A 23880-nucleotide genomic window follows, 5' to 3' on the forward strand; every position below is an offset into this window, starting at 1 on the left:
CATCAATTCATAGAATGGGCATCCGTTTCTCCTTTGTACTTGCGCACAAAATCTAACTTTCAAAGGAAACTTGTTGGTTCTACTCTACAGTTGTTAGTTAGCAATTTCCTCTGTAACACACATCAGGTCATCTGGTTCTTGATAACTAAAAGAAGCATATGACATTGAATTATATCGAAGAAACTCTTAAATCAACATGGACCACTTTCCCCCGTCATGGTTGCAAAGCACTATCACTACTAAACTGGAATTGCTTCCCCAAAGGGACAAATAAATGCACACCAACAGTAACATAAACTTACAGAAAATATGTAGGTTTCAAAGCGTTTTTCTCATGCTTCACTATATATTTAATAACCCATAGACACAAGAAAAAGCATAATTTTCACCTTCATGGGTATGGGGACCAAATATGAAAATTATGCTTTTTGAGTCACCTGAGGGATGTTAAAAGCCTACCTGCTTGCTACTGGTGCATCTAACTAAATTGGCCTGGAATGTGTGTTGGCCATTAGAATTTTTAAGGTTCCCTTGGTGGTCCAAAGCCCATCGATATTTGAGAATCAGTGACCTAGTGCATTATTTTTCTTTTTAGCTAGTATATAACTATCAAGTATGGATGCCTGGGAGTGCAGCTCAGTGATTCGGTACTTGCCAGCATGTCCTGGGTTTCGACATTCCCCAGGTGACTCTAATGGATAACCAGAGTTGGGAATCACATATCACTATTCAATTACACACAGACACACCGATAGAGAGAGGGAGAGAGAGACAGAGACAGAGACAGACAGACAGACAGACAGACAGACAGACAGACAGAGATAGAAGGACAGGCAGACACACACACAAAGAATATTATAGTCAACAGGCTTGAAGCAAAACACACACACACACACCTAAGGATTCCAACCACATTCCCTCTTCAGTCCTATCCTGAGAACAAGGTAAAAGAAAAGGCAAGGCTGTGATTTATTCTCAGAATCCCTGACTAATACAGGAAAGGAATATACAAGTATAGGTGGAACATTCAAAGCCCAAAAGCTTCAAACTCCAAAGCTGACATGACCCCAGAAGTGGGAAACTCCAGGGCCAGAAGCTTTGTTCATGCACACAGTGATTTAAGATGTCCCATGACACACCTTCACAGTGTGTTGGAGCTGTGGTATGTCTCATGGTACTGCAAACAATTACTTAAGATGTTGTGTAACATGCCTTCGGTGTGTTTGAGTCCTAGTGAGTCTCATGTTCATGCACATAGTGATTTAAGAGGTCATATGGCATGACCTCCATGATGCACTGGAGTTGCAGTGAGTTTCTTGTATAGACTTGGGTTCCACCACCAAGATACCTTATGCATATGCAAATATTTCAAAATCCAAAACAATCTGAAACATTATTTTTCTATAGAGAGAAAGAAGGAGAGAGATAAGATGTAAATATGTATGGCTTTATATTTGAAAAGACAGGGTTGCCACAGCTGCAAGGGCAGCCTGAGACAAAGGGCAGTAGTGAGCTGCAGGTATGCCTGGCTACCTAAGTGGGCAGGAGGAACATTCCACTGTGAACTTGAAACTCACCTCTTACCAGTTGAAACTTTAACGTACTGGCTGACTAACACTGTCATGTAACTTACTTTCTTTTATCAGTGGGTTGTTTTCCATTCCCCAACACTACTAATACATTTAAAATGACTACGTAGATCGTATTGTATATTTATTAAAGGAAGGAAATTTAAGTTTTATGTTTAACTCTCAGAAAAAAAAAAAAAAAAAAACAAGTCAGTTTCTTACATAAATGAATTCCTGCAAGTCCATCACTTGAAAACAGGCAAGTTACTAAAGAGGCCCTGTGTTTTTACCATTTGTTTTACTAGTACAACCTCAACTTCCTCCAAGATTTTCTGTGAAGTTATAAAGTTGAACCCAAAATGGGTCCAAGGCAGCAATTCTCCATCACTTCTAAGATGGCTAAAGTACACGGGTTTCCACAGGCTCCTGATCTGAAACATGGCTGACTGGCCACAGCTTTCAGTCTGGCCAGGACCATTCGTATAGAATCAGAGAACAGCAATAAGGGGACAGGATTTAAAGATGGAAGAGTGTCAGAGCAATGGAGAGACTTTCCCAATTGAAAGGTCTCTGTTTGCTTCCCAACCAAGTCTCCTGCTTTTCTAATTACTACCTTGAGTTTGTCCCCCTATAGGGCTTGTTAAATACAAGTAGAAGTATGAGAAAGAAAAAGGAAGAAAACCATAGCTCAGCACTCTTTTCAGCTGACTGCCCTGGGCCATGAAGAGTAGAATGAGTAAGATAAGTGCCACAGATTCTTGTAACTATACCAGACCTTGAACACTGAAAGGCAAAATATACTGTCTCCTTTTCTTTCTCCTTCCCCTTCCTTTGCTCTTCTCCCTCCTTTCCCTTTTCTTTTCCTTTCCTTCCTTTCCTTTGGCTTTTCCTTTGAGACAGGGTCTCATGTAGCTCAGGCTGGTCCAAATTGGCCATGTAGGCAAAGATAACTTTGAACTGCTGTCTCTACCAGAAGAGTACTAGGGTTACAGGTGTGCACTATCATGCCCATGTACACCACTGTTCTTGAGCTTATTTAGTACAGTGATGAAGGGGCAAGAGAAGGGAAATCTTGGTGTGGTATCACAAACAGGTGATAAAGAATAAAGACCCTGACCTTTTTTGAATTTCTCTTATATATACTTGGGTCACATCAAACAATGAAACCCACTAAGTAACCAAGCATCTAGCATGCATTTGGTATTTAACAGTGAAGAAACAGAAAAATAGTAACACGAATGCTCTAAGCCTCCTTAAATTTCTTTTTAGAACAAATATGGATATAAATAATTAATCTTCCACCATAAATTAGAACTTTACAATGATAACAACAGGATAATTATTAGCAATTTGAAGGAGCTAAGTGGAGATAATGTCAAGGCTTAGTTTGTTTCTTTTAGCAAGATAAAAATCAGTAGAAACAAAGAACCCCAAAGCGTTTGTGTAACTATTAAAGTAAACATCAGCTACCATCACTCTACTTTAAATGTGATCATCAAAAGAAAATTTTACCTCATATGTGGAGCAGAGCACAAACGTCTGGTCCCCTCCAGAAAAGATCTGCTTAACGACACGGTACTTAAAGCGGTCTGTCAAAAACAATAAAGAAAATTTCAATCAGTTTGTTTTTCAATGGTTGCTCCCTTCGATCCTCTTCTGATATTCCAAAGTATGCTTATCTATTTTAATTGTGTGCAGAGAAGAGTCCTTCCTCCTTGCTCACTGCCCAGGACTGTTTCTAGCTCAGTAAAAAATAAATATATGAAGTAGTGTCCATACCCTCCCTGCCCGCTTCCCTCATAGGCAGCTAACCCTGACCTTGTTTCTCTTCCTCATGCTAATTCCATCATGCCACTGGCCTGAATACTAAAATGAGCACTACTATTAATGGTAACATATGCGCAGCAATCACACATCTGCATGTGGTCCTCTCTCTCCCCTTCAGGGTGATGCGAGAAACACAAAGACCTCTTTTTCTAGTCCCAGGAAGATACCCCATCATGAGGGGTAATCGTAAGACCAACTAATTGCTTTTTTTTTATTTATTTAAAATGTAATTACATTGCTTTCTTCCCCTAACCTGTTGCATTCATCCCTCCCCTCTCCATTTTGAAATCATGGCCTCTTTTAGCTGGTTGTTTTTTTGTTTTGTTTTGTTTTATTTTGTTGTTTTGGTTTTGGTTTTTGGTTTTTTGAGACAGGGTTTCTCTGTGGCTTCAGAGGCTGTCCTGGAACTAGCTCTTGTAGACCAGGCTGGTCTTGAATTCATAGAGATCCCCCTGCCTCTGCCTCCCGAGTGTTGGGTTTAAAGGCGTGCGCCACCAACGCCCGATGGACTCTTTTTTAATTGTCACTGTTACATGCATACACACAGACACCTAAATATACACAAACCTTCGCAGTTTGTTTAATGTTACGTGCATGTGTGAGTGTGTGTGTGTGTGTGTGTGTGTGAGTGTGTGTGTGTGTGTGTGAGTGTGTGTGTGTGTGTGTGTGTGTGTGTGTGTGTGTGTGTGTGTGTGTGTGAGACTTCATGGCTGATCTGATTGGCTATCCATGTAACTGCTTTGTATCTTCTAATAACCCAAATATCTTGTGCTGTTTCATCTCTCTATACCTCTTTCCTCCTCTCCCACACAGTATATCTTCCTTGGATAGTTTGCTTCCTTTGACATGAATTTTACACTTCCAGGTAACAGCTCTGTTCCCTCGAAGTCCTCCCCTTCACAAACTCTAACCACCAGCTCTAGCCTCCTCTAGCTGTAACACTCCTCATTGCCCTCCTCTAGCTGTAGTACTCTTCAGTGCCCTCCTCTATTGACTCATACTGTCACAAAGGGCCGTAGGTCCATAGCATATGACATGAAAATCTGAAATCTTATTTCTACCATGTTCAAACACACAGGTATAAATTTACAACCACTTAAGTCAAGCCAGATTGTGACTCAATTTCAAAAACCTGTGGTTTCAAGTTAAGTTTCTTGATTCAATTATTGCTGGCTGGCCTAGGACTTGTGATCCTGAATGTCTGTAAGAGTGCTACCAGATCCAGGAGCACAGTTGCTCAGCACATATATTTCAAGTATGAGGAGAATACCTAGAGAAAGATATTTACAAATGACAAAAAAGACACCCCCACCTCCCCCACCCCCACCTCCCCACCCCCACCTTGCTTTGGAGAGTATTAATACAGACAGTCCTGTTGATTTCATGTTGTAAATTTACTATATTGGTTATACATATTGGTCCTGTAAGTATTTACTGAGTGACAGGTTTGACCAGCTCTATGTTGTATGCTAGGTTTGCAAAGATGATTAATTCCCTGGCCTTAAGTTTCTTAGCATCTGGAGGGAGAAGGATGAACTTGGGAGACACTGGACCATTCAATTGTTCCTCTTCCCAATGTGGCCAATTGAATGAATCCCTTTTCTCTGCTTTTCACAAAGACAAACACAAGTAAGGAAACTTGTAACTGTTATTTTCAAGTCCACACAAAACCCTAAATTTGTTAGTTTAAAATTCAAAATTAAATTTGATTATTAAATTATATTTCTATTTAATAACCTGGCAGTTCAATTTCTAGCTCTGGATATATTATTTCAGGTCAATATGAGTAACTGTCTTACTTTAGCCTCCAATGAAATCAACAGTATGCTGGCCCAATCTCTTCAAGGGAATCTTCAGAAAGAAGTCTCATCCCATTATCACCAGACACCAGAAGCAGAACCCAGAATACAGGCTTTTGGGTGAGGCAGATCTGGGTTCAAATCCTGCCTCTAGAATTTTTTTTTTGATCTTGAGGGATCAGCCCTTTGCTTTTGAGAAGGGGGTGATGACCAACAGTCATGTGCTTGCTTTTTAGTGCTTAACATGGTAATGGAATTTGTTAAACAATCAATTAAGACTTGAAAATTAATCTTCACTGATAACAACAGTAAGATATTCACCCTCAAGTCCCGACAGCTGTTCTCTAAGCTTCCAATTACAGAGCTTCATGCAGAGCAAATGCTTGAATGGTTTGATGATAAATACCCCAAAACACAAAGAACAAAACAACTCATGCTTAACCCTCAAAAATAGTTCAAGGTGAGTAACAAATACATATTAAAATAATAATTAATTGCAGTGAAAATCACTCTTACCAGCTCTAGCTGAAAGCTGACCACTGTGGGCAGCCCAATACCCCTTCACCGGAGATGGGCACTTAACATTACATGTGTGTCCAGTTCCTAGCTGACCTCTCGCTCCACAGCCAAAGGCATAGATGAGTCCAGAAGAAGGCACAAAGGCTAGGGTGTGCTGTCTGTAGGAAAAGAATTGACTCATTGGCACTCTTTCCACTGGTAAGGATGTACAATCAATCTGATTTTTAACTTCCATATGAGACCACAGCAATTCCTGTGGGTTCCTCTGGAGTCTCTCCATGTTCTTATGTTTTGTTTTGAACAACAGACTCCTAACCTCTGACACCCAATCAGGAATGGCTAACCTATGGCTACAACCCAGAACAACTATGAAAGCGGTGTGACACTAAAGAATAAATTTGCTTAAAACATTGAGAAGTTTTGTATAATTTGATTTTGTAGTTCTCTCTCTCTCTCTCTCTCTCTCTCTCTCTCTCTCTCTCTCTCTCGTTCTCTCTCTCTCTCTCTCTCTCTCTCTCTCTCTCTCTCTCTCTCTGTGTGTGTGTGTGTGTGTGTGTATTATGATTGCTAGTGAGTCTGTACATGTGTATGTACATATGAACACACATGTGTGTGAAAGGCCAGAAATAATTTTCTCCTTATTTTAAAGACAGTCTTCTCACTGAGCCTTTTTAAAAGATAGTCTTCTCACTGAACCTTTTTTGAAGACAGTGTCTCTTGGTGAACTAGGCTGGCTTGCCAGTGAGATTAGGGAATATTCTTGTCTCAGCCTGTCACAGGACTGGGGTTACAGATGCACATTGCCAAATCTGGCTTTTTAATGTGATTGGTGGGAATCCAAATTTGCGTCCTTGTGATTGCAGGGCAGGCTTGTAACTACTGAAACCACAGAAGACATCACTGTATTGCTGTGACAAAGGTCACAAACGTGCCTCCTGATCTTGGTGAGGAAGGCAACATGTGGAAAGAGATGAGCCATCTGCCACATACATCCCCCCTTCAGGATGAAAGAAAAGCGATAGAGGTACAGCAAGGAACTGCCACACTCCGTCTTTATTTCTTCTGTACATTCGGCTGCTCAACCTCTATCCCAAGAGGCCCAATGTTCTCCTTTTGGTCTGCTTACCTAAAACCCTTCCTTACCATGCCGACTACAGTCTCACTTTCCCTACAGTTGAGATTTCCTAAAACAAAGCTGTGAACTCTGGCACATGCCAACAATCCCTTCACTATGGGAGGTAAGGGCAGGGGGAAGCCTCCATTACATATTGATGAGTGTGAGAGTTTGAGAACAGTGTCAGGACCAGAGACCAGCTCTATCTTATAGAAGAAAAAAAAAAGAATGCAAGCAGAAAAAGATTTCTTAACATGGCAGTGGTGCAGTGAGCCCACAGGCTTTCCCACTGCCAGACCCACTTCTGGGTCTCAGAGGCGCTCACTCACCTGCCACAGGCAATCTGAGTTACTTCACTGCCCATCAGCTCCAGAACTCTTCTGGGATTAACTTCATCATTCATGGAGCCATGTCCAAGCTGTCCACAGGAACCAGCACCGAATGTAAACACGCCCCCACTCTAACGAGGAACAAGGGTCAGTCAGGTGGCGTTGGAACCTAAATTTGAGGGCTGTCATCTAAAACCTGCACATAAGTTCCATCTCACCAGTCTGTATAAAGCACTGCACTCACCCAGTACTTGGCCATCATCATCCCTTGAGAACATTTATGAGGTAGAAAAAGAATAAAGGGATGTAAGAGCTCAGCTTTAGGGAACAAAGTCCTTAAGGACCATATGCCATTTGGGGATTTTAAAGACTATTTAAAAGAGAAGTGATGCAGGGCGAGAGTTAGCTAAGCAGTTTAGGAACAGCTGCTCTTCTGGAGGACCTGAGTTCTGCTCACAGAACTCAATGCCCGAGCCTCTCAGCCAGAGGTAACTCTAGTTCCAGGGGATCCAACAATCTGTTCTTGACTCCACAAGCACCAGGCATGTATATGATACACATACACGTGCAAAACACTTGCACAAAATAATTTTTAAGAGCAATAATGTGTTTGGAGGCAGACGTTTTGAAAGCTAAAATAGGTGAAATAAGAAGACTCTTCAGGTTCACCCACATGTAAGAAACGGAGGCTCCATAAACTCTGAAATAAAGACTTTAAATTTGTACTTGAAGAAATGCTAAGCAATATATGATAGCAAGTTCCCAACATGAGCTAGGCATGGTGGCTCACATTTAAAATCCCAGTATTTAGGAAGTGGAGGCAGAGAGTGCGGGAGTTCCAAACCATATTAATACATGTTGTATGACAGGATAAACAGCCAGATACATGAGACCTAGTCTCAAACGCACAAAAAAAAAGGGAAGGAAGGATTTTCATTTTTTCTAGCATGTAAATGTTTTTAGAAGCAACAGACACCACCTAATAATTTTAGTAGTTAAAATGGATTATTTAAAAAGAACAAAGGATGGGTGCTGTTTTTCATAAGCATATACATATCATACTTTTAAGTTATTTATATTGAACTATTTTTGAAAGTCACTGAGACGCTATAAACTTTTCCAAGAGGAAAGTACAGGCATGTTGTTTAACAGCAGGATTCTCTGTGTTCCTCTCAAGACAATCAAAATAAAGCTAAATAGAAAAGTCAGGTCCAAGCACAAGAATTCACCATCATGGCTACTCTGCCATGTTTGAAATTGCCCATGTCCATCCCATGTGTCCCCCTGTCCCTCCAGCCAAGTCCCCTAAGCCCCTCACCTTTGTGAGAACTGCTGTGTGCTCCTCTCCACAACTAATATAGACAACTTTCTGTGTTCGTAAAAGCTTCACATGGCACGGAGACTCTCGATCTAAAATAAATTAAGCATCAGCTTGTCATTACCATAGGCCTTTTAAACGAGATATATACAACTATCGGCGTAAATTTTATATCTGCTGATTTTATATACACATTCAGCTCTCTGCCTCCAACTCTACTTGAAAAGTCCAGCAAAATTTAAGTTTAATATATCAAAACCTTAACTCGTTATTTCCTGTACTCTCTAACTCTGTCCACTCCAACTCCACACACACACACACACACACACACACACACAGCCTGATCCTTCCAACCTTCCCTCTCTTTCCAGTTTTCCAGTTACACATCCTATGAACAGAAGCACCATCAAGCACTACAAAAACCTGACTAGTGCTTCTCCCTCCAAACAGATCCCTGCCCCCTTGACCCACCATAGCTACTCACGCTAGACCACTGCTCTCCTCAAAACCCTTCATTTCTTCTCCCTCACTGAGGAGGGAAGTCGAAGTCCTCGTTGTGCCCTTTGGGGTCCTTGGTAGCAGTGCCTGCATAGCTTCCCTGATCTCCAATTCTGCTTCCCCACCACTCATCTTCATGTCGGTGTCTGGTCCCTGGCCTGGAATATTCCTCACCAAGTTATGTACATGTCCCACTTGCCACCTGGTCTCCTATAGAGCTCTGCTCAAATATGCCCTTATCAGAGAGCTCCTTCCTGACCAGCTCCTGATCATTGGGGAGCTTATTCTAAAGCCATGTGGCACACCATATATTGGCAGACTGATTATATTAGCAGCCATGCACTAGAATGTGGTCTCTGCTAAGCCACAGGTGTCGTCTCTTGTTCATGTCTGCTCCCTCTGTACCTAGCACTAGGCCAGCACACAGCAGGTGCACAAGAAGCACTTATTAAATACATGAATGTGCACACAGAGACTTTGCATACCTTTTTCATCACTGAGCCCTAGCTGCCCGGCATTGTTCATTCCCCAGCCAAATACCGCTCCTGAGAGAGACAGGGCAAAGCTGTGAGCCCCTCCTGCAGCCACCTGAGCCAGTGGGATCCCTTCCAAAGACCTCACCCTCTGGGGGCTGGTTTGGGAGGGGAACTCCTTCCCCAGGCCCAGCTGTCCATGGCTGTTCTTTCCCCAGGTGAAGAACTGGCCATCTGAAACAACAACAGGACAACCGATGCTATAAACAATGATTCCAGCTCCATACACCAAGATAATCTTGCTGCTACACTATTCATTGGTTGCCCTATATGCACCAAACCCACCCACGGGGGAAAAGGAAGAGACGCCTGGTGTTTTAAGCTTTCCAAATCCTAAAGCAGCATTAGACATCAGAAGCCTTAGTGCCCTTCAAAGGCTAGCGACACTTATCTAAAGAAAACACTGAAGATTTAGGTAAATTTGGTTCTAACCAGGCTGGTTACCAGGGGCATGTCTAAGCAAGGTGAACTTAGCACTGACCACACTGCCAGGAGCTGCCGCTGTGACCCAGAACTGCTCTAGGACGGAGGAGGCCTAAGCAAAACACGCAGCATGAAAAGTGTATCCTTGCACCAGGATTTATCTGGAATCCTGACAGGAAAATGGAGCTTGAGAGTGGATCCGTAGCTTTTAAAAACAAAGTCCAAAAATACTTCCATATTCTGAAAAACACCTGGGCACTGCCATGGCCCTCATTTCTCTTTGCTGTAGGAGCTGAAACAGCAATGTATTCTACATCCTCATCCTCGTCTCCCAGAAAGGATGAGCTACACGAAGGCTGTTTAACAAATGCCACTGTTCAGTTAAAGCTTTCAGTTAGATAACACAGGACTGCAGGAGAGAAGTGGTTTTTAAATTAACATAACATTAGCATATATGTATATAAATTACCAGCTGCCAGAGCCAAGCAGTGCCAGTTGCCACAGGAAACTTGTAATATGGTCTGCTGGTTCAGCTTCTGTATTAACCTAAAACAGAAAACGGTTTTCTTAAACGTGCATTCACACAGAAACACAATTATCAGAAACATTCTTGACTAAACACGTTCATTAAAAATACCATCTTGTCTAAAAGACCTTTCCAAAATTAAGCATGTAATCTTGTCTAATTAAGCATGTAATCTTGTCTAATAAAATTCTATTATGGCTCTCACTAGGTTCACTCTTAGGGATTTACTGTTTAAAACAAACAAATTCTCCTACACTTGGACCCATTTCTAAAATCCAACTGTGTACCATCCCTACTTTAGAAAGTGATTATTGTGGCACACAAAATCTTTAGGATCTCCAAAGCATTTACTGTCTCCATAAATGCTAATGAGCAGACTGTGGCTGACAGTGCCCAGGAACCTACATTTGGGAAGTACAGGCAAGGGGACCAGAAATATAAAGTTAGCCTCTGCTACATAGTGAGTTCAAGGCCAATCTGGGTTAAATGAGACCCTGTCTCAAAAAAAAAAAAAAAAAAAAAAAAAAAAGAAAGAAAAGAAAAAGAAAGACAATTAAAAACAACTTTCCGATCATCAATTTGAGGTAAATATGTTTGAGAGATAAAAGAGGCACCCTTTTAGTCAACACACTTGTCAGCTGCCAGGAACTCAGCTGGTAGCCAGTCCCAGAACAAATTCAGTCCTAGACCAACTCGTGTGTTTGTAATTCAAGGAGCACATTACTAAAAAGCACTGTATTTATGTTTTGTGTGTGAGTGTATCACAAATGTTGTTAGCAGGCATATCAATAGCATAAAGGAAATAGCAACGACATGAAGAAAACAGTATAAAATCAGGAACCCTTTGGGTGACATTCTCACCTGGGCACTGCCACAGAATCTTCAGTAGTCATGAGTCCTAACTGGCCATCACTTCCTGCACCCCAAGAAAACAGCTGACCCCGGTCACTAAGAGCCAGACTGTGTGACTCTCCACATGCCACATGTACAATATGCTGATCAGCCAATGCTCCAATTTGTTCTGAAAGAGATCAAAACAAGGGAAGAAAATGTACACAGCCTGGAAACAGCAACGAGGCTCCCCTTCATTCTCCACCTTCCACTGTGGGACCAACACCTGTCAAGAGGGGAAGACAGTTTGTTGCTGCTCACAATTAAGTGAGCATGATGCACCAGGGGAAAGGAGCAACAGCTGTGACTCCTCACACTTAGCCACCTGGGAAGAGAGCCTGGGATGCTGGGGTTCTGCTGGCTTTCTCCCTCACCCCTTGTGCCTGAGTCCAGGACCCCAGCCTACAGGATAGGATCACCCACACACAGGGCAGGTCTTCCATCCTCAGTTAAACCTCAGAGACACCCCCAAAATATTCCTAGATGTCTCGCTCCTAGGTGATCCTTGACCAAGTGTTGACAATGAAGATGAACCATAGAATTATCAACCAAGGCAATTTTACTTTATAAAGAGAACCAGGAAACCTATAAGTTTACAGAAATACTAAACTCTGGGCGTTCATCAGCACATCACTGGCATTTCCATACTATATAGAAGATTTCTCAGCATATTATTCTCATTATGTATACTCATTCCTTCCCCTACGTCCCCTTCCTATGCCTTAAAGTCCTCCTTCAATTTTCATGTCTTTTTAAAAATATTATTATTATTATTATTATTATTATTATTATTAGTTTTTTTTTTTGAGACAGGATTTCTCTGTGGCTTTGGAGGCTGTCCTGGAACTAGCTCTTGTAGACCAGGGTGGTCTCGAACTCACAGAGATCCGTCTGCCTCTACCTCCCGAGTGCTGGTATTAAAGGCGTGCGACCCCAACACCCAGACTCAGGTCATTTTTTTTTTTTTAACTGAGATTCCATATATGAGAGAAAACATATGCTACTTGTCTCTCTGTGCTTGGCATATTTCATTTAACATGAGACTCTCCAGTTCCATTTTCTTCTACAAGGCTAATCCATCAGATAGACAGACAGACAGACAGATATAGATATGGACACAGACATAGATATAGCTGGACCCATCATATATACATGTATGGACTCATCATATATACATACACATGTGTGGACCAATCATATATACATACATGTATGGCCCCATCATATATACACATATGAACCCCCAGAAAAGCAACAATGAAAGTTCTGTAACAGCTGACATCAAATTCTACTGAGAAAACAGACATGCGCAGCAATGTAGAACAGAAGATCCAGAACTAAATCACGCTACTGCCGTTTGAGTTTTCAATAGAGGTGCTGAAAACACATAGTGGAGAACAGGTTGTTTGACAACTGGTAGAAGATTGAAACTATATCCCTACCTTATGGCCTATTTTTTTTTAAAATGGCTTAATCTGGATATAGTGGCACACTCCTGTAGTGCCAGCCCTTAGAAAGTGGAGGCAGATAAACCAGGAGTTCACGTTCCAGGGCCAGCCTCATGTGACCTTGACTCAAAAAGAAAAAAGTTAGCTACAAACTGGTTCAAAGATCTTCATGTAAGACCTAGAATGGAGACACTACTACAGGTAAACATGGGAGAGAGACACTTTATAATGTAAGTATGGGCTGTGACTTTCACATTAGGACTGAATTTCTTCAGGACACAATAAGAATCGACAAGTGGAACTGCGTCTAACTACGAGGCTTCTGTGCAACAGAGCAAACCATTAATAATAGAGAGGCACACCCACAGAACATGGGAAATCCGTTGCCATGTGTTCATCACTAAAATACATAACAAATTATAAAAACTAAATGCCAGAAGAATAAATAATGCAGTTAATGGATGAAAGAATAAATGATGCAGTTAATAGATAGGTCAATGAATTAGCAATCGTTTATCAAAGAAGTAGCTTAAGTGCCTAATGAATACATGAAACAGTTTTATCTTTAGTCATCAGGAAATTGCAAACCATTTCTACATTGAGTCCATTCCAACCTAGTCAGGATGGCTAGCATTAAGAGAACAATACACCAGAGAGCCGGGCAAGGACATTTAGATACTATTGGTGGAAATGCAAGTGATTAGAGCAACTGAGAAGGTGTCTCAAAAAAATTATAGCTAGAACCTCCACACAATCCAGCTGTACCACTTTGTATGTACATCTGAAAGAGTCAAGAACAGCAAGTCATAGAGGTAACCTGAATGCCTATATTAAACGAAGTCAATATTAACTATTCACAATAGCCAGGTCATGGAACCATCTTGATACCCATCAGCCAATGAACAGCTGTGAAAATATGTTTGTGTCATATATATACATACACCACACACACACACACACACACACACACACACACACACGCACACGCACACGCACACGCACACGCACACACACATACACACATCACACACATGCATGCACAGCAGAAATACTGTAAGAAACTTTGCTGTGAGGTTGTACCTCCTAGTATTATCAGAAGCCACATTCATAATGTCTAACCAAAATGACTGTCCAAACATAAGCCGAACAATGAAGACACCATCGAACATGCCAAACTGGATAGAAAAGCCTACAACCATACATAAAAAACTATCAGCAACTAAGTAAATCTGGGAGCAGGGAAAAGCACAATTGGTCATCCAGTGTCAATGGTCAATCCTGAAAACATAGCTGCAAGTAACATTATATAGACTCAAAAGGTTATATTTAGGAAGATATACATCTTTCATGTTTTTTATTAATTTTTTATTTAAATTAAAAACAATCTTATTTTATATACCAATCCCAGTTCCCTCTCCCTCCTGTCTTCCCACTCCCTGCACCATCTCCTCATCCCACGCCCCAAACCCTTAGAGAGGATGAGGCCTCCCATGGGGGATCATCAAAGTCTGTCATCATTTGGGGAAAGGGAGATATATATGCATGCAATAACTGTTGATTTAAAAGGAGGTCATGAATTTGAAGGAGAACAGGCAGGAATATATGGGAGGGTTTAGAGGGAGAAAAGTAATTAAAATATGATCTCAAAAATAACAAAAGTCTTCTACATCTCTTGGTTGGCAGGGAAGGGAGCAGTAGGGAGCTGTTGTAAATAGGATTGTTTTCCTAGTTCTGTCTTATTTGTTGTTTGTGTAGAAAAAAAAGATACTTAACTTTGCATGTTAATTTTTTTAAACTCTTCTAGAAATGTTGATCAAAAGAATTCTGGTGGGATCATTAGATCTTTGGGGTATAAGATCATAACACCAGCAAATATGTAGTTTGATTTCTTTTCTTACCTGACTGTGTTTTACCTTCCTCTTGCTTTGTTGCTCTGGTTAAGATTTCAAGCACTATAAAGAAGGAAGGGGACAGATCCTTGCCTTGTTACTGATTTCTGAAAAATCCCTCAGTTTCCTTATGATTCCTTTATTGCTAATCTCTTCAGAGCTCCTATCATAAAGAGATGGTGAATGCCCACCTAAGGAGTCTCCTCCAGCTACTGAAATGATCATGCAGTGTTTTGTGCTTGACATACTTATTACTCCACTTCGGTTACTATGTTTGTGTGCTCCTAAATTCAGTTTGCAGGTATTTTACTAAGGGTTTTTGCATTTATGTTGATCAGGGAAAATGGTCTGTAGTTTCCTTTTCATTGTTATAACCTTATCCAATTTGGATACTACAACAGTACTGGCTTCATGGATAAGTTTGAAAGTTTTCATTTCATCTATATTTTGTGGAATGTTTTAAAGAACAGCCATGATTCTCTTTCATCCAGTAGCTAATAGAAGCAGAAGCAGAGATTCACAGCTAAGCACTGAGCCGAACTCCTGGAATCCAGTTGTAGAGAGGGAGGAGTGATGAGCAAAGGGGTCGAGACCAGGCTGGGGGAACCCATAGAAACAGCTTATCTGAACAAGGGGGAGTTCATGGACCCCAGACTGACAGCTGGGAAACCAGCATAGGACTAATCCAGACCCCCTGAACATGCCTGTCAGCTAGGAGCACTGGGCAATCTATGGGACCCCTGGCAGTGGAACCAGAATTTATCCCTAAGGCATGAACAAGCTTTTGGAGCCCATTCCCTACAGAGGGATATTCTCTCAGGCTAGATACAGGGCAGGAGGGAGGTGCCTCAGTCCTGACCCAAATGATGTGACAAGACCCTCCATGGGAGACCTTGCCCTAAGGAATGGATGGGGTGTGGTATGGGGAGATGGTGGGGGAAAGTGGGAGGGTGGGAGCGAGAGGAAACTGGGATCTGTTTGTAAGATTGTTTTTAATTTAAATTAAAAAATTAATTTAAAAAACATGAAAAGGAAACATCTGCAAAAATAAAAATATGACTTCTAAAAGAAAAAAAAAAAAGAGAGAACAGCTGTGTTCCTAAGTTTGGAAGAAACCAGCAGTGAATCAAGCCGGACCAGGCTTTTCTCTGTGGATGACTTCTTACCAGCAGTTGAATCTCTTTGCTTACTATTGTGGCTAGGATTTTTTGTTTTTTTGTTTTTTTCCCGCTATACTTTTGGTTTAATTTTGGTAGGCCTATGTATCTAGAAATGTCTGGATTTTCTCATTTATTAAAATATAAGCTTTGAAAATATCCCCTAATGATCTTCTAGGTTTCAGTGGTATCTTGGTCACCTTTTTCATTTCTAATTCTATTGTGTCTTCATCCATCTTTTGCTTAGTATGGCTATGGGTTTGATCATCTGTTCTGTTCTTTCAAAGGACTCACTGTTACAGTGATTCATTGTATTGATCTTTTCTTTCTGTTTCACTCACCACACGGCTCCTCTTCTCCTTCCCTCACAGGTTACTACTTGAGTCACGGCTGACTGCTTCAGACCTTTATAGCTGTAAACATCTCTAGGCCATTTTCACTATATTCCACAGGTTTGATTATGCTGTTTTTATTTTATTTGATTCCAGGAAGATTTTTTTTTAACTTTCTTAGTCTCTTCAATAACTGATCATTCAAATGCTTCATTTAACCTCCACGTTCTTATTTTTTACAGTTTCTATTGTTGAATTCTAATTCTATTTCATTATGATGGAATGAAATAGAAAATGTTTTAATGTTCCATTTATTCATATTTGTTTTGTGTCTAAAATATGACCTATTTTGGAGAACATTCCTAATTGATAAGAAGAATGCATATTCTGAAGATGTGACTTAAGTCCACTTAATCCAGTGTTGTGTTGTTTAACCCCAAAATGTTTGATGATTCGAGGGTGTAATCTAGGTGGCCAAGTTAAAATGGGTTATTGAAGTCATCCTCCATTGTTATATTGGGATCCATCTGAACCTTTATGTTCAGTAGTGTTGTTTTAGAAACTTGGTGTACCAACTTTCAGTGCACACCTTCACCAACTTTAAGTGACCTTCAGTGTCTTTTCTAACAATGAATTGAAGTCTACATTACCAGAAACCCCAGTATACCTACTTGCCTTTAGACTCCATTGGCTTGTAATTTTTTTTCACCCTATCCCTTTCATGTTGGGCTTAATCTTTGACAACAAGGTGAGTTTGCTGCAGACAAAAAACAACCGAGTCTTATTTTCTCATCCAAATCACGTATGGGTATACCTGGGTTTACCTTCTCTATCTTCTGTAGCTCAGTCTTAATGACTGGATTCTTATAATAATGAGAGGTCTCTATTCCTCCTTCAGTCTGAGGAACAGCTTTGTTGCATATAGTAATGGATGGCAGTAGTTATTTTCTTTCAGGTTCTGAAGTAAATTATTCCATGCCCTCCTGCTTTTAGGTTCCTAAGAGAAATCTGCTGTTGTTGATAGGTCTGTCTCCCACTCCCTCTCCCTCTCTCTGTCTCTCTGTCTCTCGCTCTCTCTCTCTTCGAGGGGGAGGATGCTTTATATGTGACTTGTAATCTTCCTCTTGCAGCTTTCAAGAGGAAGCTTGGTGGTGGTGGTCCATATTCTTGATGCTTTCTACAACATGATACACAGACAGTCTTCTATGGTCTTGTCTTTTTGAAGTTCTAAAAGTCTCCCCTAAGTGTCTACCTCTTTCTCAAGAATTGGGAATTTTTATCCTATAATTTTATGCAATGTTTTCTTTTTTATTTAAATTAGAAACTAGCTTGTTTTACATGTCAACCCTAGTTCCCTCTCCCTCCGCTGCCCACCACCAGCCCCCTATCCTAATCCCTTTCTTCTCCCCAGGGAGGGTGAGGCCTTCCATGGAGGATCTTCAAAGTCTGTCATATCATTTGGAGCAGGGCCTCGGCCCTCCCCTGTGTGTCTAGGCTGAGAAAGTGTCCCTCTATGTGGAGTGGGCTCCCAAAGTCCATTTGTGTGCTGTGGATAAATACTGATCCTCTACCAGAGGCCCCACAGATTGCCCATTATGCAATGTTTTCTATGCCTTTAAATTGTGCACATTCCCCTTGTAGGTTCATGGCTCACTCAGGGGTCTTATGTATTGGGTATATCCTTCATTGTCCCTCTACTGTTCTGTGGATTTTCTGATGCCTCTCATTTCCAAATTTTCAATTTGATTCTTTTTTTTTTCAGGAGTTTTAGTTCTTTTGAATTGTTTATTACTTTAAAAAAAAAAAAAAAAAAGGAGACAGTGGCTCTAGTGTAGCCAAGCCTTGAACTCCCTATATGTCCATGGATGATCCTGAACTTGTGATCCTCCTACTGCTATCTCGCAAGTGCTTAGATTAGAGGTGGGCATTATCCTACCTGACTTATACAATTCAATCCTATCTGACTTATACAATGCCAGATTCAACAAGGGCCTTGTGCAGGCTAGTCAAGGACTTCACCACCTAAACTATATCTCCAGCCCCTTAATCACCTTTAATTTTTTTAAAAATTTTGTATGTATGGGTGTTTTGCCTCCATGTATGTCTGTGCACTGTTGCATATACAGTACCCATGGAGGCCAGAAGAGGACAAAGGATCCCCCAGAACAGGAGTTAAGGAGGTTGTCAACTACCATGTGGGTGCTGGGGACCTAACCAGGTCCTCTGGAATAGCAGCAAGTGCTTTTAACTCCGAGCCATCTCTCCAGCCAGCCCCCAATCACTTTTACTTCTGACATCATCTTCTAGTTTTCACTCAGCTCTTCACTTGTAATTTCTTTGAGTCTGTTTTCCGGTGCTTGTTCACACTCTTCTTGGATTTGCTGATCATTCTCATCATCAATCTTTTGAATTCTTTGAACAACATCCACTTCATTATCACTGGACTTGACTGCTATAGAATTTTAAACTTTCGGAGGACTCACATTGCCTTGATCCCTCACCAACTTATTTCTTGTGTTTCTAAAATGAAGTTTATGCATCTGGGGCCAAGTTACTGCTCTGAAGCTCTAAGCTCCCAGACTATGTCACTTGAATTGTTTGCCAAAATTCAGGGAGAACTACAGTGTAGCATGTTTGGAGTGCGATTTCTTACAACTGTGCTTCAATAGCTAAAGTCTCAGACACTGTCCTCAATGCACCAGACATAATCCCCGGCACCACTCACAGAGTAACTAACTGCAGAAGTGACCTAATTACAACTCCAATAACATGGGGGAGGGGGCAAGGCAATGCTACATGAAGTAAGAAGACACTAATTAGTAGGAATGGCAATATGAAAAATAACAATACTAGAGAACAATAAAACATACAAAAACATGAAACATAAAGATAAGAGGGAAATGTAATAGGAGGAGGAAACAAAGAAGAGAAAAGAGAGAGACCCAGGAAAAATAAAATGAACAGTAAAAATAATGAAAAAAAATTAAAAGCAAGAAACCTGAGAGAAAAAAAAAAAACAGGAAACTAATTGATGAATGAAATAATAGAAACAAAAGAAAGAAAAGAGAATTTAAACGTAAGTATTAAAGCTAGGTGTGGTAGTTCAGGCCTAAAGTCCTAGCATTCTGGAGGCCAAAGCTAGACTAGGCTCTGTGGTGGAAACCTGTCTCAAGAAAATAAATAGCAAAACAGAGAAATTAGGTATTACAAGAAAAAATGGAAGGGGGAATATAAAAGACAAGGAAAAATTAAAGTGCACAAAAGCAGAATTCGTATAGAAATATGTAAAGTAATTGGTCTAATCAATATCAAAGTAGTCTCTACAGAAAAATAAATTTTGAATTGCACCATAAATAGGAGAGGGTAGTTAAAAAGAGGGCAGGTTTCCTCTAAGGAGGTCAATCGTATGGCTACTTTGGCCATGGACCAATCATTCAGAGAAGGGTCTGTGTGTCATTACGTGTCCTCATTTCTGTCTTTGTGGCATTCATGTAGCAACCACGGGCTATGTCCTGTGGCCAGAAAGTCATAGAGCTATCCTGCGCTGTCTTGTTCTTCATTACTTTCAGCCAGCTGGTCCCAGTCTCCAGCACCTTGAATGTTCCATGATGGGACAGCACAACCCTATGGGAATGCTGTGACTCACACCTGAAGCGGAATGCTTGCATGCTGCACTTTGGGTTGGCTAATGTTCCACAACTTGGAATCCACACATGATTACCCATGGGCTCATTCCCCTCCACCCACAGCTCCAACAACCAACTCCCTGCTGGAGTTTCCATAGTAAGCTTCCCTACTGATCCCTATTACAGTTTTAGTATGAACTGTGCCCATAGGCTCACAGGTACGAACAGCTGGACCCTAATGATGAGGCTGCCTCAAGGGCTTGTGCAGTGTTTGGTAGTAAGGCCTAGACAAGAGGAAGAAGATGTGGATTACCAAGGGCAGGCACTGAGGTCATACTCCTGGCCTGGGCCCTCTTTTTCTATGTTTGTTCTGCTGAGATATAAGCAAGCTGTCTCAGTGTGCTGCAGGTACAGAGACCCTGTCTCAAAACAGTAAGACGGTGAATGATAGAGGACTCACAAGGTGTCAACCGCTGGCCTGCACATGCATACACACATACATCCACATACACTCACATGCATATACACAGACACACACAACTGGGATCATAATACATGTTTTCTGACACACTTTCTCTTTTACCTCAGTCTATGGCCTCTATCGCTCACTGTTTCTGCAGTGTGCCGAGGTGGTCTTTTCCCTATCTTCTACTCTCCAGATTTCTCTATCCTTGAAATTTTTGTTACATTTAATGTGCATCTGTGTGTGCACACACACCCGTGTTTCACAGTGCATGTGTGATAGTCAGAGGACAGCTTTTGGGAGTCAGTTCTCTCCTTCCACTATGTGGGTCCTATGGATAGACTTCTGGTCATCAGACTTGATAGGCAAACACCTTTACCTGCTGAGCAATCTCATCAGCCCCAGATTTTTTTTCTTTCTTTCCTTTTTTTTTTTCTTAAATCTATGTTTGCCACAAAATTTTAATATTTTTTTCAGCTATAACTCACTGCAAAGGGTACATGTTCTCTAGCTATCCCATCCCTATTTCCTAAAGATGTTAGAGATCCAAGGGTGTTGCTCAGCTTTGTGTATTTCTAAATGTTATCAATATAGATCCTAGATTTACTTCGTAGCATATATGCCTATAGTGGCACACATATCCGCAGATGTTCCCTGAACCTAAATGGACCTATGTGTACATATCTATGCAGAGAGAATTCTGCAGATTTACTCTGTGGACATGGTGAACCAAAGAGCCCCAAATGTGAGCACATTCTTTTGTTGTTGTTGTTGAGGCATATTCCTAAAGCAACCAAAGGGAATGCATGAAATTCTACCTGGTACAATGAGGCCTCCTTCCTCCCTTCCACAAAATATCCAGAATTTTAAATAATTCTCTCCACTAAAGTCCAAAATGCATTTGTGTTTATACCCAGCCAGGAAATAGGATTTCACTCTGGGAAAATCAGCACAGGTCTCTAGTATCTTGTAAGCAGGTGTCCTGCCTTAGAAGCCAGGAGCAACAATATGTCTCTATCTTTTTTATTTTTTTTTAAGATTTTATTTATTTATTATGTATACAACATTCTGCTTCCATGTATATCTGCACACCAGAAGAGGGCACCAGATCTCATAACGGATGGTTGTGAGCCACCATGTGGTTGCTGGGAATTGAACTCAGGACCTCTGGAAGAGCAGTCGGTGCTCTTAACCTCTGAGCCATCTCTCCAGCCCCAATATGTCTCCATCTTGATGTCTCCTCTCATCCCACTACCGTTACATGGGTGACTGCAGCACCTAACTAATGGCTGCGCAGAGCCCAAGGCCAAAAGAAAGTCTGAAATTCAAACTGATTCCCAGGGCACAGATAGATGTGCACATCATAAAAGCTGACACACAACAAGTGGCTAGATATGCCAATGCCTACCTGAAAGCCAGGGCTGCAGGTAAAGAGGCCCGCCCCCTGGAAAACTGTACCATCACCACTACAAACAACCACAGCCTATACATGGTTGACATGACTGCACTCAAAACACATCTTAACCAACCAATAATCCAACAAATGACATAAAAAATCTAATTGACAGCCACAGCACCAGACTAGATCAAACAAAAAAAAATGTAAAATTAAGTGAAGAATTAACTCACTTAGAGAGAAAGGATATAAATAAGCAAATATCAGCGTCACACTTAAGCATGGTATACCTGCCTATGATGTCAGTACTAAAGAGGGAGATGCAAAGGGTTGAGAGTTCAGGGATAGCTAAACGCTATCTCAATAGAAAACAAACAAACAAGCAAGGAAGAAGTTAAGCTGATGGAGTAGCCTTAAAGAAACAAATTATTGCAATTCCCCAGGAAGAAAAAGAAATGGAGAAAGCCATGGGCTGTAAATTTAATGAAAAAACAAAAACAAAAACTTGCTACTACTCATGAAAGATAAGTGCATCACAATTCCAATTAGATTTAACTTAGTCAAAAGTCAAAGACAAAAGAAGTGAGAACAATTTTTAAGCCACATATAACAGAATCCGAGTGACAGATTTCTAGGAAAAAGACTAGCAGGTCAGGAGAAAATGGGATGGCATATCCAACGATATACAGCAGCCAGGGTTTGGGTCAAACCAAGTATCCAATAATGGATGAGTAGATTAATGTAAACTTGACATTTATGCACAAAAAGATATTATTCAGCCATAAAAAGAAGGAATCTTGTGGTGTGGGAAAATATGGATGAGCTTGGAAGATACTATGTTAGGTGAATAAATCAGGCACAAAACAAACATTGCAGGTTCTCACCTAAATATGGAAGTTTTACAAGTTGATTTGACAGAAATAGAGAACAGTGGTTATCAGAGACAATGAAGGGGATCAGAATATGATGGGATGGAGAGAGAGGTTAACAGCAGAAGGGTGCAGTTGGATAGAGGAAATATACACTATGCAGGGTGTTGGGGAAGAAAAGGTATCAACAGGCTTAGCTAACCCTGAACCCTTCATCCTACAATACCAATCTACCAGGTAAGATGTGGCCACCGGTGCAATAGTGGCATGCCTGTTAGACAGCCACACTCTTGATCAGATCTGAGTCCTGCTCCACAGAAGGGAATTCATGCCTGACACTATACACATAGTTAGGCAAGCCACAGGCCCTAGGGCAGAATCTATAGATGCTGCTTCGCTTTCATGTTGTCAGCTGCCATCTAAGTATTTATGTTTCTGTTCATATGTTTGGATACCTTTACCTGGGACAGAGAAGCTTCTCGTTGTAGTGGGTAGTGGTAAATGCAGAGACTGTTCAAAGGCTGAGGATTAGAAACTGTGAGTGCTCAGTGACAGATGAGACATCTCTATGAAATGTGCCCTACACACACACCTCTAAAGTTGAGGGAACATGCTGGAGAGGGCAGAAAGAATGTAAGATATGGGTGATGGTTAACTCTGCACTTACATGAATATTGAACACATGAACTCAAAGCCACAGTGGCTACATGCACAAGATCAAGCAAGTTAAAAATCCCAGCATGGAGGAGCAGCAATGGACTATGTTTAGGTTAATGATTAAGGAAAACAATCAAGTCCCAGGAGTTAGCAGCTCCAAGTTCTTTTTGATATTGGGAAATGTGTTCATGGATTTTCATGCATCATAGCTAAAACAAAGCTTTAAACAATTGACCTCATGTAATTAGAAAACAAAGAACTGGATGATTAGTTAATATAACTGGACAGGACTCTAAAATATGAAAACTGAAACTAATAACCCGTTTTTCTGGCAATTACAAAAACTACTACCTATGTAAAGAGTTGTGGTTGAAAGGTTCCTGAGCTATGAGAAGTCTTCTTCTGCACCAAAATGTTTAATCATGTAAGGGATATGAAAAACAAGCTGTTTTATACTTGTATTCATTGTAATCATTCACTTAAAAAACAAAATGTAACTGCATTATAATTTTTATACTGCTTGAAAGATTCTGCTGGAATATATAAGCTGTGAAGGAAAAAATAATTGAGAAGGAAAACACCAGGAAAGGTGTAGAAGGGAAGATATAAAAAGAAGACATCAGGAAGTATTGTGGAAGGAAGACACCAGGAAGCAGTGTGGAAGGAAGCCACCAGGAAGCAGTGTGGAAGGAAGACAC

General features: G+C 40.9%; 1 protein-coding gene across 2 annotated transcripts in view; it reads right to left on the reverse strand.

Moving 5' to 3' along the window:
* LOC100761790 (probable E3 ubiquitin-protein ligase HERC3) overlaps positions 1-23880 on the reverse strand; it is a 160068-nt gene that overhangs the window by 116054 nt on the left and 20134 nt on the right. For both annotated transcript variants that reach the window (XM_027429738.2, XM_027429739.2), the window contains exons 3-9: positions 11316-11475; positions 10398-10474; positions 9458-9679; positions 8475-8566; positions 7157-7287; positions 5711-5871; positions 3081-3157 (exon numbers count right to left, since the gene is read on the reverse strand). In XM_027429738.2, the coding sequence (XP_027285539.1) occupies positions 3081-3157; positions 5711-5871; positions 7157-7287; positions 8475-8566; positions 9458-9679; positions 10398-10474; positions 11316-11475 (920 nt within the window). The remainder of the gene's footprint in view (positions 1-3080; positions 3158-5710; positions 5872-7156; positions 7288-8474; positions 8567-9457; positions 9680-10397; positions 10475-11315; positions 11476-23880) is intronic.

The sequence above is a fragment of the Cricetulus griseus genome, chromosome 8 (genome assembly GCF_003668045.3).
Source record: "Cricetulus griseus strain 17A/GY chromosome 8, alternate assembly CriGri-PICRH-1.0, whole genome shotgun sequence".
NCBI lineage: Eukaryota > Metazoa > Chordata > Mammalia > Rodentia > Cricetidae > Cricetulus > Cricetulus griseus.